This window comes from Typopeltis vanoorti, chromosome 17 (genome assembly GCF_054136105.1).
Source record: "Typopeltis vanoorti isolate ZY-2024b chromosome 17, IOZ_Tvanoo_1.0, whole genome shotgun sequence".
Taxonomy (NCBI): Eukaryota; Metazoa; Arthropoda; class Arachnida; order Uropygi; family Thelyphonidae; genus Typopeltis; species Typopeltis vanoorti.
In genome coordinates this window covers 77,073,021-77,089,409 of record NC_143565.1, presented here as the reverse complement: position 1 = coordinate 77,089,409, position 16,389 = coordinate 77,073,021, and the positions used below count along the sequence as shown (strand labels likewise).

The 16,389-nt window shown below is 35.7% G+C and overlaps 1 protein-coding gene across 1 annotated transcript in view; it reads right to left on the bottom strand.

Annotated features, from left to right (window-relative positions):
* LOC150097519 (uncharacterized) overlaps positions 1-16,389 on the bottom strand; it is a 105,807-nt gene that overhangs the window by 77,226 nt on the left and 12,192 nt on the right. The window contains exon 2 of the mRNA XM_090407200.1: positions 14,626-14,791. Coding sequence (XP_090263326.1) covers positions 14,626-14,791 — 166 coding nt within the window. The remainder of the gene's footprint in view (positions 1-14,625; positions 14,792-16,389) is intronic.

The following is a 16,389-nucleotide window of genomic DNA, read 5'->3' as shown; positions in this document are numbered from 1 at the left end:
AAGAGGGCCACAAAACATTAGCATGTCTGTTAAGTTATCCAGGTGTTTGTTTTAATGAAAAAAGAATTTCCAAGAAGGGATGGAAACTTGCCACCTCCAACTAACCTATTCTTTCTCTCTCTGGTGAAAATGCCTAGAAAAAGTTCCTTGTATACTTGACAAGAATGAAACTGGTTTTACATTTTGCATGTGATTCTTCCAAATGCAATATTGCAGCATATTATCATTATAATATGCTGAAAAAAAAAAAAAAAGGCTAATATAATCAGAAGTATATAAATTTGATTTCCTGAATAATGATGTAGCCATCACTGGCAGTGAGTTAGGTTAGATATACTAGAGTACAACCGAAAAGGAAAAAAGTGATTATATTCAGATGCTTTATTTATCTTGCTTTTTTTTTGTGTGTTCAAAAAGCTGATCTATATTAAATCTACATTATTTTCATAACTATATGAAAGTTATAGAACAAAGCTAGCAAAATTTCTTTTTCAGCTCATATATTTTTATTTCTTTATTCAATATTTATTTAGAGCATTACTGAAAAATTAAAGCAGAGGCTACATTTGATTTATATATTTAAATTATAAAAAATGATTAGGATCTGTTTCCTGCTTATGAATACTCAACATCCAGTCATTGTCATTAATTTTTTTTCAATTATCCAACCAGAAAAATTTATGATTATAGAAGAGCATTCAACTCAAAAACACCAATTTTTACATTTTTGTATGGTCATATAAGATGAAATTCGATGTTAGGTTAGAGTGACATTTATAATATTATCAAGCTTCCACTTGTTTTTTTTTAATCTAAAAAGATGGCATTTTGTATTCTGTACCACCTATTTTGTTCCTCTCAACTCCAACAAAATGGAGTGGACTGGAACCTGATATACCTGTTGCAGAATTTCAATAACAATGTAGAGCAGCTGAGAAAAATTGCAAAATACAGGAAAACAATTCAGGATTACAACAGACAAGGAGATCCAATATTGCAATATCTTTATTATGCTTTTGGAAAGAACAATGGATTTTATAAAGTAGAATATAAGGTAATTTCAGTTTAAGATACAAGAATCGATAATGTAAGATTTACAGATGACAGCCATTACTGAAGATGAAGACGGACAAAGAACAGCGTGAAGGAAAGTGTTACATAGATTGATGAAAAATGAACATGAAAGAAAAAACGAAAACTATTCAATGTTCTTCTTCATTCTTTCTCTCTGAATAATACTGCGAGAGAGAGAGGAAGATAAAGCAGCAAATAAAGGTCAAAGGAAATGAGCAGGAAGAGGTTAGAAGTTCATACACCTAAGAAGTAACATGATGCATGATTTAGATTATAAAAAGATCAGATCTCAGACAATGAAAGAAAAAGTAAACCTACAGGCAATGGATAAGACTGGAAAAGTAAAGCAGTAAGCCTTGATTACTGGAAACATGATATATGAGTACTAGTCAAAAACTAAATAAAATATTGACATTTGAAAGAACATGTTATGAAAAGGATCCATGAATTGGATAACTTTCTCTCACACATCACTTAGCCATCCTCCTCCTCTTAATCTTTTTCAGGTATCTGAAAGTATTTACTTGTTCTGATATTTTATTACCTCTCATTATTTTACTTCTGAGATATTATTTCGAGATTTTATTGATCATTGTAAATCGTCTTCTGATGTAGTTAATACAGTTTGGTCATTCATAAATAATGTATATCATTGTTTGTGGGTGAATTTTTATACCAAATGGATTCTACATTTTCTGAACTGTTATATATATATATATATATAACAAAGTAAAACTGACAGGGTACATCCCTTCTATACCCTTCTTGACATGCCTTTCCATTTGGATATCGGTTCTAATTTGATTGCTATTTCTTGTATGCATTTTGTGAAGAGATTAGGTTATTTATATAGGTTATTATGTATAAGGAGGGTGCAAGCAGAGGAGTGAGGAGCATATTCTTTGCATGGAGAGTGATTGGTCAGTGGAATGCATTGCCTGAATGTGTTGTGAATGTAGATACATTGAATCAGTTTAAGGCACAGTTGGATGAGCATTGTGTGCAATGGTGTGTGTGCCTCCCACAATGAGTCTCTGACTCCATGGAGGTCAGATGTTAATAATAATAATAATTTTGATATACTTAAATTGGCTTTTTTTTAATTCTGTTAATTTTATCAAAGTTTTTCATAATCAACAAAGGCTATGTGTATTTTTCTTTGAAATTCTCTTCTTTTTTTCAATTATTAATTTTAAAGTAAAAGTTAAAGCTAGCAAGATCACCATCTGTGGAGAACTTGCTAGCTTCAACTTTTACTTTAAAATTAATAATGTTAGATAGGTATCAGAAAGTTGTATATGGGGAGAAAGAGGAAGGTCACAACTGGTGTACTGCAGGGGTCAATTTTGGGACCATTGTTGTTCAATTTGTATGTTAATGATATTGGAATGAATTTGACTAATGATCTGCAGCTATTTGCAGATGATGCAAAATTGGAGAGAGCAATGCAGAGTCAAGCAGATGTTATGGCCTTACAGGAGGATTTGAATAGATTGCATGAATTAAGCACCTCCATAGCGCAGTTGGAAGAACGACAGTACGTTGCGCCCTTCAATTTGAAAAGGCCTAAGTTTGATTCTCGTCGTGACGAGAGGAATCTTTATATAGACTTTTTTAATCGGTGAGTTAGCCAATCTCAAATGGAGGTAGCAGGATTCCCCCCCCCTTCCCGGAAACTCTGGTTTTTCATCACATACAGACAAATCGGCCCTTCAGAACATGCAATTTACAGACAAAAAATACTAGTTGTGGTGGTGGGTGGTAGATGGCATTGATGTGGATGATTGGTAGTAGAGGTTTGGTGTAGTGGTGGAGACGGGGAGTTGTACAGTAGGTGTCCTCCCGCGATGAGTCTTCGGACTCCTTGGAGGTGTCACGAATAATAATAATAATAATAATAATAATAATGAATGGGTAGGAAAGTGGGACTATCAGTTTAATGTTGTAAAGTGTAAGGTGTTGAGATGTGGTAAGCAATGATGGGATGCAAAGTATACACTTGGTGGGGAATCTTTATGGAAGTAGAAGAGATGAGAGATCTGGGAGTAGTGGTGGTGGACAAGGACCTGTAATTGAGCCACATTGCACAAGTTCCGAAGACGTCACATCGGATAATGGCAATGATGCGGAGGACCCTGACATGCAGAAATAAATAGGTTATGATGTTGTTGTATAAGGCCTTGATCAGGCCTCATATGGATTATTGTGCACAGAGTTTTCATGATGATGAGGATATGTTGGAAAGGGTCCAGAGAAGATTCACAAAGGTGGTCAGTGGTCTATGAAATGTGGAGTACAAGGACAGATTGAGAGAATGTAAGTTGCAGAGCCTTGTGAATAGAAGGAACGGGGGAAGGATATGATTGAGACATGTAAGCTAGTCAGGGGTCGTTATCAGGTTGACATGGAAAAGATTTTTCACAGAATGGGAGAGGGGGAGTAGAACAAGAGGCCATTGCTGACAAGAGCTCTTTTTTTGATTCAGTGGGTGGTTGTGCATGGCCATTCTTAGTTGGTGGAGCGATTTGTCTGATTAATTTAAGCGCCTCCGTAGCGCAATTAGAAGAATGATGGTACGTTAAGCCCTTCAATTAGAAAAGGCCTAAGTTCATTTCTTGTCATGATGGGAGGAATCTTTATATGGACTTTTTCATTTGAAGGTGAGTTAGCCAATCTCATACAGAGGTAGCAGGGTTTTTCTCCCAGAAATGCGAGCTTTTCCCGCATACAGACAAATCGACCCTTGAGAACACATGCAATTTACAGACAGATAATACTAGTTGTGGTGGGCAGTAAATGGCATCAATGTAGATGATTTGTAGTCGAGGTTCAGCGTAGTAGTGAAGACAGAGAGTTGTAGGTATCCTCCCGCAATGAGTCTACGGCCTCCTTGGAGGTATCACGAATAATAATAATAAACTGTATAAGGAGGGTGTGAGCAAAGGAGTGAAGAGCAGGTTCTTTGCATGGAGAGCAGTAGGTGAGCGGAATGCATTTCCTGTGTGTGTTGTGATGACACACTGAATCAGTTAAAGTCATGGTTGGATGATCATGTGTGCAATAGTGTGTACCTTCCACAATGAGTCTCTGACTCCATGGAGGTCAGATGTTAATAATAATACCATTCCCTAAATTTGTTCAGCATCTGCATATTAACGACCTATGAGGCAATGATTGCATGGTCCAATCATCTTCCATGCAAAAAAGCCACTTCCAGGGATGGCCTCTTGTCCTTGTTCCTTTCCCTTGGTTCTACCAATTTGGTTGTTTATTTTTATATGATGAATGAATGATGTCCTTTAAGTATTCTATCATCTATTTTAATTGCTGAAATGCTAACCAGTATTTCAGTATTACTGAAATCAGTAATAGCATCTGAAATGCATTACTGAGATCAGTAATATCAGAAATGCTATTACTGATCTTAGACTGAAGTATTAATTCAAAGAACTGTAATAATTAACTATTATAGTTGAAGTTAGTGATTACTCCAATCTATCCAAAATTAATAATCAAAGACTTTGTAGTTTATAATAACCTTAAAATAATGAATTCTTTCTATAAACATAATGACATACATAAATATACTTAGGCAACAAGAGGATGGAAATCAATATTAGATTATCTTAAATGAAAAGACATCAAAGTTCTCTTTAGTATAAGGATATAAAATAAGTAGTGACCACTTCCTCATCAAAATAAAATTAAGATTACCACCTAAATGGTTACAGATAACAACAGAAAGAAAATTTAAAACATTTGTTTATAAAACTAGATTATTAAATGACACCAATATTTAGATTAAGTAAAACAAAATGAAAAAATGGAAATAGAATTAGAATGGCTTAATATAAAAACAATACTAAATACAGCAGCAAATGGAAACTTTAGGAAAGACCAAAACATTCAATAAAAAGAAAAAACTGAAGATATGGCATGACACAATCAAAGAAATAATCAAAATGAAAAAAAAGAAGACTATCATAAATGGTTAAGCGGTAAAAGATTAGAAGATGAAATAGGATATAAAAGAATAAGAGCCATAACTAAAAGACAGAGAACCATGGAACAAATTTGTTTCTAATTTAGAACATGATCTATATAAAATAAGATCCAATGCATATAAGATTTTGAAACATTTAAGTACAGATACTAAAGAAAACATAAAATTAAACGCCAAACTGAAATTAGAATTTCTAAATTTCTATACAGGATTGTGGACAGATAAATATTAAAAAAAAAATAACTGGCAAACATTTAATGAAAATGAAAAGGAAATAACTAAAGAATTAGAAATCAGCCTGAAAGAAACAAGAAATGGAAAATCACCTGGAGAAGATAAGTTAGGTTCAGAATTATATAAATATGCAGGAATAAGGTTCAAAGAAAGACTCCTATTATTTTTAAATAAAATCGATTCAACTAGTAACCCACCAACAGAATGAAAAAAAGCAATTGTGATCCCTATCTTTAAAAAATGTAATAGAGATGACCCTAAAAATTATAGAGGTATAAGTATACTAAATTCCTGGTACAAAATATATAGAAGAATTTTAAATAACAAACTAATAAAATATTCTAAAAACTCTATTTTAGAAGTACAGAATGGATTTAGAAAAGGACGATCATGCAGACCCAGCCTTTTGCCCTAAAATTAATAATAGAGAAAAGAAGATAATACAATTTAGAAACACATATTACATTTATTGACTTTGAAAAAGCATTTGACAAAGTTATAGAAATAGAAAAAGACAAAGAAAGAAAGAGAAAAAACAAAATGGACTCTTATGTAACTTCAAGTAAACTAGCAACATTTTTTCTGAGTGGACTAGACAGATAAATTATATCAAATGTCTGTACTGCATTCTCAGTTAAGTTTTTTTAGTAGTCATCCATTCTACTTTCAACTAGAGAAGTAAACTGAAGAAACAAAATAGTCCTACCTTCCAGTAGTTGAGAGAATATACAAAAACGCTGTTTACATTCAAAATGAAAAATATAAGTTCTTGCATAACATAATGGAAGTACATATCTTAGTTTCTTCTGTTCTGATCACCAATTACAGTCAGAATTATCAAGTTGTTCCTTTACTTCATCAATTGAAACAGATTCCTGTAAGAAGTATGGTGAAAATATCAGCATATACCAAATGGCAACATTAACAGATTGCATGTACTTCTTAAATAAAACCTCTATTTTATTCCTCCAATTTATTGGAATTCTGGATCCATGCTATTCCATAACTCTGAATTTGCCTCTCTCTACCTCTGTGTGCTATGCTCTCCAGCTGTTCTCTGTTGCTACTCAAAACAAATGTTGTGGAATGTAAAGCATATTGCATTGGTCACATGTGTTCTTTCCTCTAGGCTGGCAATATTGCTGTCAACGTAAGTTTGGTCCAGAAGTAAACATCTATAACAATTTAATGAAATATCATTATCACTTTTCTTCAGTATTTTTTTTTCACTATGCAACTAAAAATCCTCCAAGCACTGAAAAAAAAATTGTTTTCGTGTCGGAATTGCTTTGCTCCAATGTCAACAATGGTAAGTGCTAATACTCTAAATAATTCCATATACAGAGTGATCAAAATTAAAGTATCCATGTTTAGGCCTTGAGGAGCAGAATGTAATGATCTAAATGCTGTGAAACTTTGCAGGAATACACCGTGTGTCATGTGGAAGTGATACGTAAGGGAAAAAAAGTAGTTAAAATTTCACTGCCAGGTGGTGATGTACTGAATGTAGATATAGTAGTAGTAGTAGTAGTAGTGTGGGTGTGTGTGTGTGTAAGAAAGAGAAAAGCAACAAGCATAAATAACACATTTTTATTCACTTCAATTATACATTCATGGGCCGTACTATTCAATGTGCTGTCCAGTATGCCAAAAACTGTATCGTTACACAGTGTATTTTCAATAGTGGAACACAGCTGGTTGGGACTGATGTTGCACACATACATACTGTCTTTCAGCACTGGCAAGTAATCAGGATGATCCCAATAAACCCTGTCTTCTTTGAGAAATCACAAAAGCCAAAAATCATTCTGGCTTCTGTGAAATGTTCTCAAAGAACCTCCTGTACAGATCGACTGATGGGGAGGGCACCCCCCATCCTGCATGAAAATGAGAATCTATGCAGAGGCACAACAAAATTATTTATCATAGTGTGATACCTCTCAGAAGTAACTGAGCAGATCACAGGACCTGACTGGCAAACATCCTCAAAAAGATAAATGCAAAGCATCAATCTATGGGTTTACAGCTTGATGCTTTGCATTCACCCAAAGTTACAAACGGTAACTTTGGTTGAATGCAAAGGAATCTGCTGGATTCCATATGGGTTTTGCATAGCCCATACCCAGCACCTGTGGGTATTCACAGCTCTGTTCAGGTGAAAGCAAGCCTCATCTCCCCACAAAATCATCCATGGCCATGCAGCATCCAACTCCACTCGAGCTAGGAATGGTAAAGTAAATTTCAGTCGGGGTTATCTTGAATGGGTAGAAATGCAAAATCTTCTGCAGAATTTTCCAGACAGTTGTGTAAGGCACATCCACGTGTCTTGATACAGTATGGTGTATTGCAGGAACCAACGCTGTTATTCATGGCCTGCTCCACAATGGCAGTAGCAACTTCCTTCACTTGTGAACTGATTGGTTTGCAACCTCTGCCAGGTCTAACTCCCAATGATAAAGAGTTATTATCAGGTTAATGTAGAAGAATTTCATAGAATGGGATAAGGGGTAGAATAAGGGAACATCCAGGAAACTGCATAACAAGGATGTGAGCAGGGGCATAAGGAGCAAGTTCTTTGCATGGAGAGTGGCAGTACTGTCTTAACTGTATTGTAGGCCCCAGCGCAAGGTAATGCACCGAGGTCCCTACCCACCCACCTAAGGGAATAAAAATGTAAACAGTCAGTAAAATTAAGCATATAGATTTATTGGTACTTTTAACAAAATCAATGTTTAAACATAAAAAAACATGCTGTAAAGCGAAGATTAATCAACATAAACTTGTGTGAAATTTCTTAGCAGAGAACTGATTTATAATTGGCTTAAAGTCAATGGTCTTCAGGATGTTATTTTCCATACACAAGTGAAAGCCAGTTCAAATGCTGTTGTCCCCCATTGTGCTGCAAAGCTGATTCTTTGCAAGTTTCAATCTTGAAAATGAACTGTACTGTCGAGTAATTTATATTCTGCCAAGTGATCTCTCATGAACAATATGACAGCATGGGTCGCCTGGTGTGCCCATGCCTTAAGACAGCCCCGGAGAGTAGTTGTGAGTGGAATGCATTGCCTGACATTGTGATGAATGCAGATACATTGAATGATATAGTATATTTTTTTTTAATAACAGCTTTACGCATGTAAGAAAAAACTAAATAGAATTTATTACTCCTATATGTTTCACTCAACCAGTCACAAGCTTCATTCAGGAAAAAGGCAGAAGAACTGGTAACAACTTTTACATTTTGAATACAAGAATGAGTCATACAGCATCCATATAATATTGTGCATCTTGGTCACAGCTGTACAGTAGGAGAAAACACTGAATTCAGAGAAGTAGGTGTAGATGTATAATTAATTAATTTAAAAAAATTTTAAACAATTAACAGCAATCAGGTCTCAAAACTTAGAAATTTCCAGTAGAGGAAAGAATGGTTATCAAAGAATAATAGTTGGTGCAAATAGTAGAATTATAACCACTGCAGTGGATATAGTTGAGACATTAAATAAGCAATTCATGAAGTATTTCATTCATGTAAATATAACATCATCCAGAATTTGATGGAGAAGGGGAAAGAAATACATTGTGGTTAGTGAGCAGGAGGTATATGAGGAACTGAGTAAACTTAATGCGAATAAAGTTGCATCACGATATATCGCTGTATTTTAAGGGAACGTTCCCAGAAGATTGGAAGTATTAGACTGGGCCATGTTCCAAAGAAGTGGTAAGAGGGCAAAATTGTTTCCCTTCAAAACGGAAATGATAAGACTAAGTATTTGAATTATAGACCAGTGTGTGTGTGTGTCTAGAGTTGTTAATGATACTGGAAACGATTTGAATCATGATATGCAGTTGTTCACCGGCGATGTAAAGCAGTGAAGAGCTATGAGGAGTAGAAAAGATGATAGAGCTTTGCAAGAGGACTTAAATAGCCTGGAGCAATAGCAAGTGAGTGGAGTTGTCATTCAACGTTGTCAAGTGTAAGGTTTTAAAATTTAGGAAGCACAGATGGAATGCAGATTACAAACTATAAACTGGCAGGGATATCTTAAGAGGAGCTGAGAGATCTTGGGGGTGATGATTGACAAGGACCTAAAATTTTGGGGACACTACAGAAGGTTATGGCATGATGCAGAGGATACTGACATGTAGAAGTATGGATGTTTATAGTTCCACTTTATAAGACTTTGATCGCACCACACACACACATATTATTGTGCAAAGATTTTGTCACCTAGTTTTCCAAAGGAAGAAGATATATTGAAAACGGTTCAGAGACAATCAACTAAGGTGGTTTCTAGTCTCTAATATTGAGTATGAAGAGAGATTGAGGGAATGCAATTTGAAGTCTAGTAAATAAGAGGTGGGGGAGTTATGATTGAGACATAAGTTAGTAGCAGATTATTACTAGATTAATGTGAATGAAGAATTTCATAGAATGGGGAGAGAAGGAAGGACAAGAGTCCAGTCCTGGAATCTGTACAACAGGAGGTGAGAAGGTGGGTGAGGAGTGGGTTTTCTGCATGAAGAGTAGTGCGGGTGATGAATGCACTACCTGAGTGTGGAGAATGTATTTAAGACTGAGTGCAGAGATAGTGAATGAGCTGCGTGTGTGTGTGTGTGCGCGCAGTGGAACTTCCTGCAATTAGTTTTTGAACTCTGTGGAGGTCTGATGATGATAATAATTACAGCCATCTTTGGATATGCTTTAGTTAGGATCTAGAAGCTAAAGAGCAGTTAGTAGAAATATTGATTTAAATTCTGTTTCTAGAAGAAAAATTATTTAAATGCAGTCAGACACCCAACTACTTTATTCATTACATCCATTGTCAGATAGAATGAAGCTGTTAAAGATTAACCAACAATGGCTAGCTGTCAAAAAGATGGAAGGAAAAAAATCTCTTTACATAATCAAGGCTTAAATAAAATACTAAAATTATACTGACCAAATTATAGATTTTAATCTAAATAGACAAATAATTAAGAAAAATCATTTATTTAATAGATAATAATTAAGAAAATTATATATTTAGTTTAATCCTTTATCCAAGTGTAAGCAAACAAAGTTTGTGCCTAAAGTATCTTAGTTGGATTGGAGACTGGCTATCTGATAGGTATCAACAAGTTGTGTATGGGGGTGCAATATCCAGGAAAAGGAAAGTCACTAGTGGAGTGCCTCAGGGGTCTGTTTTAGGGCCATTACTATTTAACTTGTATATTAATGATATTGGCGAAGATTTGGATGGAGATATTCAGTTGTTTGCAGATGATGCAAAGTTGGGACGAACCATAAAGAGTAGTGAAGATGTTGTGGCCTTGCAAGAAGACTTGAATAAATTGAGTGATTGGGCAAGCAAATGGGGATGTGAGTTCAATGTTGCAAAATGTAAGGTTTTAAAATTTGGAAAACAAAGATGGGATGCAGAATTTATGCTTGGTGAGAATATATTGTTGGAAGTAGAGGAAATAAGAGATCTGGGGGTGATAGTGGATAAGGATCTAAAATTTAGGGGACACATTGCCAAAATTGTGAAGACAACACAAAGACTTCTGGGAATGATGCGGAGGACACTGACGTGTAGAAGTAGGGAGATTCTTGTTCCATTGTATAAGGCTCTGATTAGGCCACACATGGACTATTGTGCCCAGATTTGGTCACCTGGTTTTCAGAAGGATGAAGAGATGTTGGAAAGGGTCCAAAGGCGACTGACTAAGGTAGTTTCTGACCTCTGGAGTGTTGAGTATGAGGAAAGATTGAAAAGATGTAATTTGCAGAGTCTAGTGGAGAGAAGGAAGAGGGGAGATATGATAGAGACCTACAAGTTGGTAAGGGGTTGTTATAAGATCAATGGTAGAGAAGTTCTACAGAGAATAGTGGGAGATCAGGGGAGAACCAGAGGTCATCCCTGGAAACTGTATAAAGAGGGTGTGAGTAGGGGAGTGAGAGGCAGATTTTTTTCGTGCAAAGTTGTGAGTGATTGGAATGCCTTGCCTGAGAGTGTGGTGTCTGCAAGGACACGGTATGATGAGATGTGTGTGAGATAAAAGGACCTCCTAGATGAGTCTTTGACTCCATGAGGTCTTGTTTAATAATAATAATAATAATAATAGTATCTTCAGGACTGGAGGAAACTCATGGCAAAAGTGGACTAACTTCTCATCACTTGCCTTGGGAAGGGTCACTACCCAGACCAGTTTCGATCTTTATTGATGAGATGTGTGTGAGATAAAAGGACCTCCTAGATGAGTCTTTGACTCCATGAGGTCTTGTTTAATAATAATAATAATAATAATAATAATAATAATAGTATCTTCAGGACTGGGGGAAACTCATGGCAAAAGTGGACTAACTTCTCATCACTTGCCTTGGGAAGGGTCACTACCCAGACCAGTTTCGATCTTTATTGAGGTCTCTTTAGTGGGAGCTAGACCAAGGTTGAAGCAATGCAGAAGTCATATTTCCATATACGAGTTGCCAAAAGGTGGAAAAAAACTTCCAACATAATAATTAAGTATTAACAATATCTGATATTTTGATCAAAATTTCCATTGCATATTACAAGGAGTCTCTGGGATTCATCCTCCTATCCTAATATAAAGTACAGAGTTTCACAGAGCACAGGTTTCAAGTCAGTAGAAAGTCTGTGAACAAATTCACAGAGTTCGTTTGGTGGCTTCCATTGATCTGTAACTCACTATACCCTTCCCAAGTAATCATATGTAATACTACATAAACAACAAAACGGCTCAAAAAACATTATGAATATTGATTGAATTGGAAGGAAGATGAGAAGAGACTATCAACAGCATTCCCAAGCTTACATAAGCTTCTGATAGTGTGAATGAATTCTTTTCCAGAAAAAAAGAGGTATATGTCCTCATATCAGTGGCGCACCCAGAGGGGAGGGCAAGGGGCTCTATCCTCCCCAAAGAAAAAGGGAAAAAACACTAGAAAATTTTCCAAAAATCTTTTCCTAATTAATAAAATTTATTTTTTTATTTATATTGTGACATGTCTTCTATTTCTATACTACTTATGAATTAGTGATCATTGCAGATGCTCAGTCAAAGGTCATATGCGATGCGTAGTGTGTATTCTCAAGTCATCTACTCAACTTGCCCCCCCCCCCCCAAAAAAAAAAATAAATAAATCCCGAGTGCACTACTACCTAATATCTCTTAACTAACAAAAGTCCTATATAAAAAATACTATATATGATGAGAAGCACATTATAAGTGTTTTTGTAGGTGCAACCAAGGCAATAATACAAGAGCAACAAGCAAGTTTGGTCACTTTCTGCAACTAGGTAAAAAATTTGCTGCATCATGTGAAATCTAATGTGTTGCATTACAATAAGACTGATAATTCATCATCATCAATTTCCTGATATGTGCCCCAAAGGGTGTTCAGGTTACTATGACACCATTACATGGTTACATTTACATTATTATTAATATCCTAGCACTCCAATGTTGTCATATCTAACATTTTGTTGTTCTAAGGCAGTTCTGACTAATCAATCCACCTAGACCTTGGTCTTCCTCTGTGTCTCTTTCCTGCCATCTTGGCATCAAACACCTCTTTTGATGATCCTACCTCACCATTCTATTTAAGGGGCCATACCACCTTAGATTAGCTCTGTTTACACATTCTTGAATACTAATAGGGTCAAGTTCCTATCTAATATGATTCTGCCATTAGTTCACTCCCCTAATTTTTCTAAGAACCTTCATATCTGTGGTCTCTAGTCGTTGATCAAGTGCTTCATTTCTAACCCAACTCTCAGATGCATAACTTAAAACTGGTTTCAACTGTCTTGTATACTATATGCCTGTTTGGTGTTTGGCTAATTTCTCTCTTATTCCATATAAATATATTCAGCTGGCTACTCCACCAGTTTGCTTATTTTGTTGTCTATTTCCAGATTTGGTAGAACCTCTGCTACTAATGGCTCAGCAAAAGGTTAAGCAAGTTTGAGCGTAGTTAGTAGCTGGAGGGGAATCAATCATTCGATGCTGTTGGCACACTTTCCCTCGATGAGTCTTTGGACTCCCTTGAGGTGTCACATAATAATAATAATCTTCACTAAAGACATATTATTATTATTATTAACATACATTTACATTAACATACATAACACCTCCAGGGAGTCCAAAGACTCATCGAGGGAAATCTGCTCTATAGCTCTCCATCTCCAACGCTCCACTAACCGCAACTACCTTCATCACGTACACCAGCACCATCTACAGTCAACCACCACCAATATTTTTCCTGTGACAGACAATCACAAACATCCATGCCCATGGCGGGATTCAAACCTGCAGCCTTTTGGCTGGAGAGTAGATACGCTAACCACTCGGCCAACCAGGCCGGCTCTGTTGTTGTTTCTTCGATTAGTCTTTTACCCCTATACCCAGGTCTGATGATCGATTTGCATGTCAGAACCACTACGGACCTCCACCAGAGTTTCCTCTGGCTTCGTCCTGCCCAGCATATTTCGCCATCTTTTGGGTCCCACCGTGTACGCTCTCAATCTGCCCCGCTGACAATGTGGGCAGGACGGGCCATTGGTGCTCAAGTGCCATGGAAGCGACTCAAGATTCCAACGAAGCCAACGTGAATGTCGACCTTCACTTTCATTGCGCCTTTGGGCTTATTCAAGACCCAATGACTCGCGCACATGTTAAACTCCTTGGTCAGTGTTAGTGAACATGAAAAAAAATAATGTATTGTAAAAATCATAATGAACAAATTATAGTACTGAATTTCATACACTGTGATTACTAAATTATTAGTCCTATATCACATGAATTGTGTTTAATAAATTACAGTATGCTTATTTTACTCATGTTTATTCATTATACATTACAGAATTAATGTTTTAGTCTTTTTTTTTTCCACATAACTTCCCATTCTTTTTTTAATGGTTTATATTAATATAGAAGGTGTGCAGAATATACAGAAACTTTTTCACTTTTGTCTACTATTCATTTTAGCCAAGTTCAAAATATGAACTCTCACAGTTATTAAATTTGGAAAAAAAAAAAAAAAAAAGTTGCCTTTTTGTGAATCATTTGTATATCACCAGTACAATAAACATCCTGTTTATTAAATTACAATTTTTCTTATACATAGTAATATGGAACAAATTTAATTATTGTATTTGTTTTGCTTCCAGGGCAATTATGACTTTTAACATCTAATCACTTAGAATGAGCACGTGCTATAAAGATTTCATTTGAACCAATGCAAACTATCATTATAATGAATTTCTACTTTAGATTTATAAAGAATATTTATAAAGAAATTTACTCACTGAAAAATGCACTACATCATTATCTTTATGTAGGGTAGTTTTAAAATTCTGAAGATTTGTTGAAACTGAAATTTCATATTCTGTAGTACATCCACCCAATGGCGCTTCTATTTCTCTGTGTGATGGTACACTTATATCAATACCAGTCATGAGATTCACCAGCTTCCTATAAAAAATTACACACATGAAAATTAAAAACTGAACTTCACACTTTTATATCAGAAGTATCCGATTTAACATTAGTTATGTAATACTTCTGATTTGATATTATTAAAGTCAAACAGTTTGCCAATTCTTTTATTATTAATAATAATAATTAATAATTGTATTATTAACATCCTCATCTTTTCATCTAGAAAATTGATTCATGTAGGATTAAAAGAACATGAACTGCATGGATCACATGAAAAAAAAAAATTAAAAAGCAGCTGAACTGTATATTGAGTAATTGCCATTGTAGCCAAATCAGTATGCATAACACAAGATTTATCATCCCAGATATAGGCTGGCTTGTGTGTGTGCCTCTGTCAGTCAGTATAGATGAGACGAAGCCCTTTGGTCAGAAAGACCCGAGTTTGATTCCTATCAGTAATGTGAGGAAACTTTATCTGGTCTTTTTTGATGAAAGGCGTTAGTTGGTCTCATACGAACGTAGGGGTATTTTTCACCCGCAAACTTGGGTATTTTATTCCCCAAAACAGGCAAACTGGCCCTGTGAACACACGCATCTACTGACATAGGACACTCCTGGAATAGGATTAACTGACCTATTCTGTAGGATCTCCGATTTTGAATCATAATAGGCCACGAAGCCTAATACGTAACCATAACAGGCCACTAGGCCTAATACATAAAATATATATATACCCTCTGTCCAAAAAGAAACCAAACTTTTCGAAGGGGGAGGGGTACAGAAAGATGTGGATACCATTCGTTGGCAGACTGGCATAATGAGTGCAGGTGATCAATTATTATGGGGGACTTCAACTACCGGGAAATAGACTGGAGGGAGAAAAGAGCACACACGACAAGATGGAAATGGAGTATAAAATAAACAGTTGCTAAGGGGAAAATTGCCTAAAACAACATGTGATGGCAGAAACTCTGAATTTGATAGTACTGGATCTGGTAAAAGAATCAGAAGATGTATCCATAGCTAAGGCAGCCATTCTGCCTCCAATTGGTGAAAGTGATGATGCAGTGTTCTCCAAGGAGGTTGCATAAATATAAGGAATTCTTAATTAAGAAGTACATATAGAATTACAAAGCTGCTAATCATGATATACTTATAAGTAGGCTTACCATACGTCCCAGTTTGAAGGTATTGTCCCGGCTAGTTTGTCATTTTGTTCCAATTATTTGGTAAAAATTTAAAAGTGCAGAATATACATGCAGTACAAAAAAGCGCAGCCTCGGAAAATGGCGATTAAGCAACATGAATACCCCACTTTGACTCTGGCCTGTATGCTGCGTCGCAAGTCATTGTTGAGCATGCGCAATCTTAGTTGAGTTTAGATTGCGAGTCGGTGTTTTTTTTCAGCGTGTTGTTTGTGATTTTTTTTTACTTCATTAAATTAATTTAACCCCAAAATGCCAAAAAGAAACTGTGTGTTTACGGATGAATTAAAAAAGAATTATCCATTTTTGAAAAAAGTTTGTGGTCATATTGACAAAGTGAAATGTGAAGTGCTCTTCAGAATTTTCAGTGGCTCATGGTGGATGTTCAGACGGACATAAAAAATCACTTGACATGTGCGAAACATA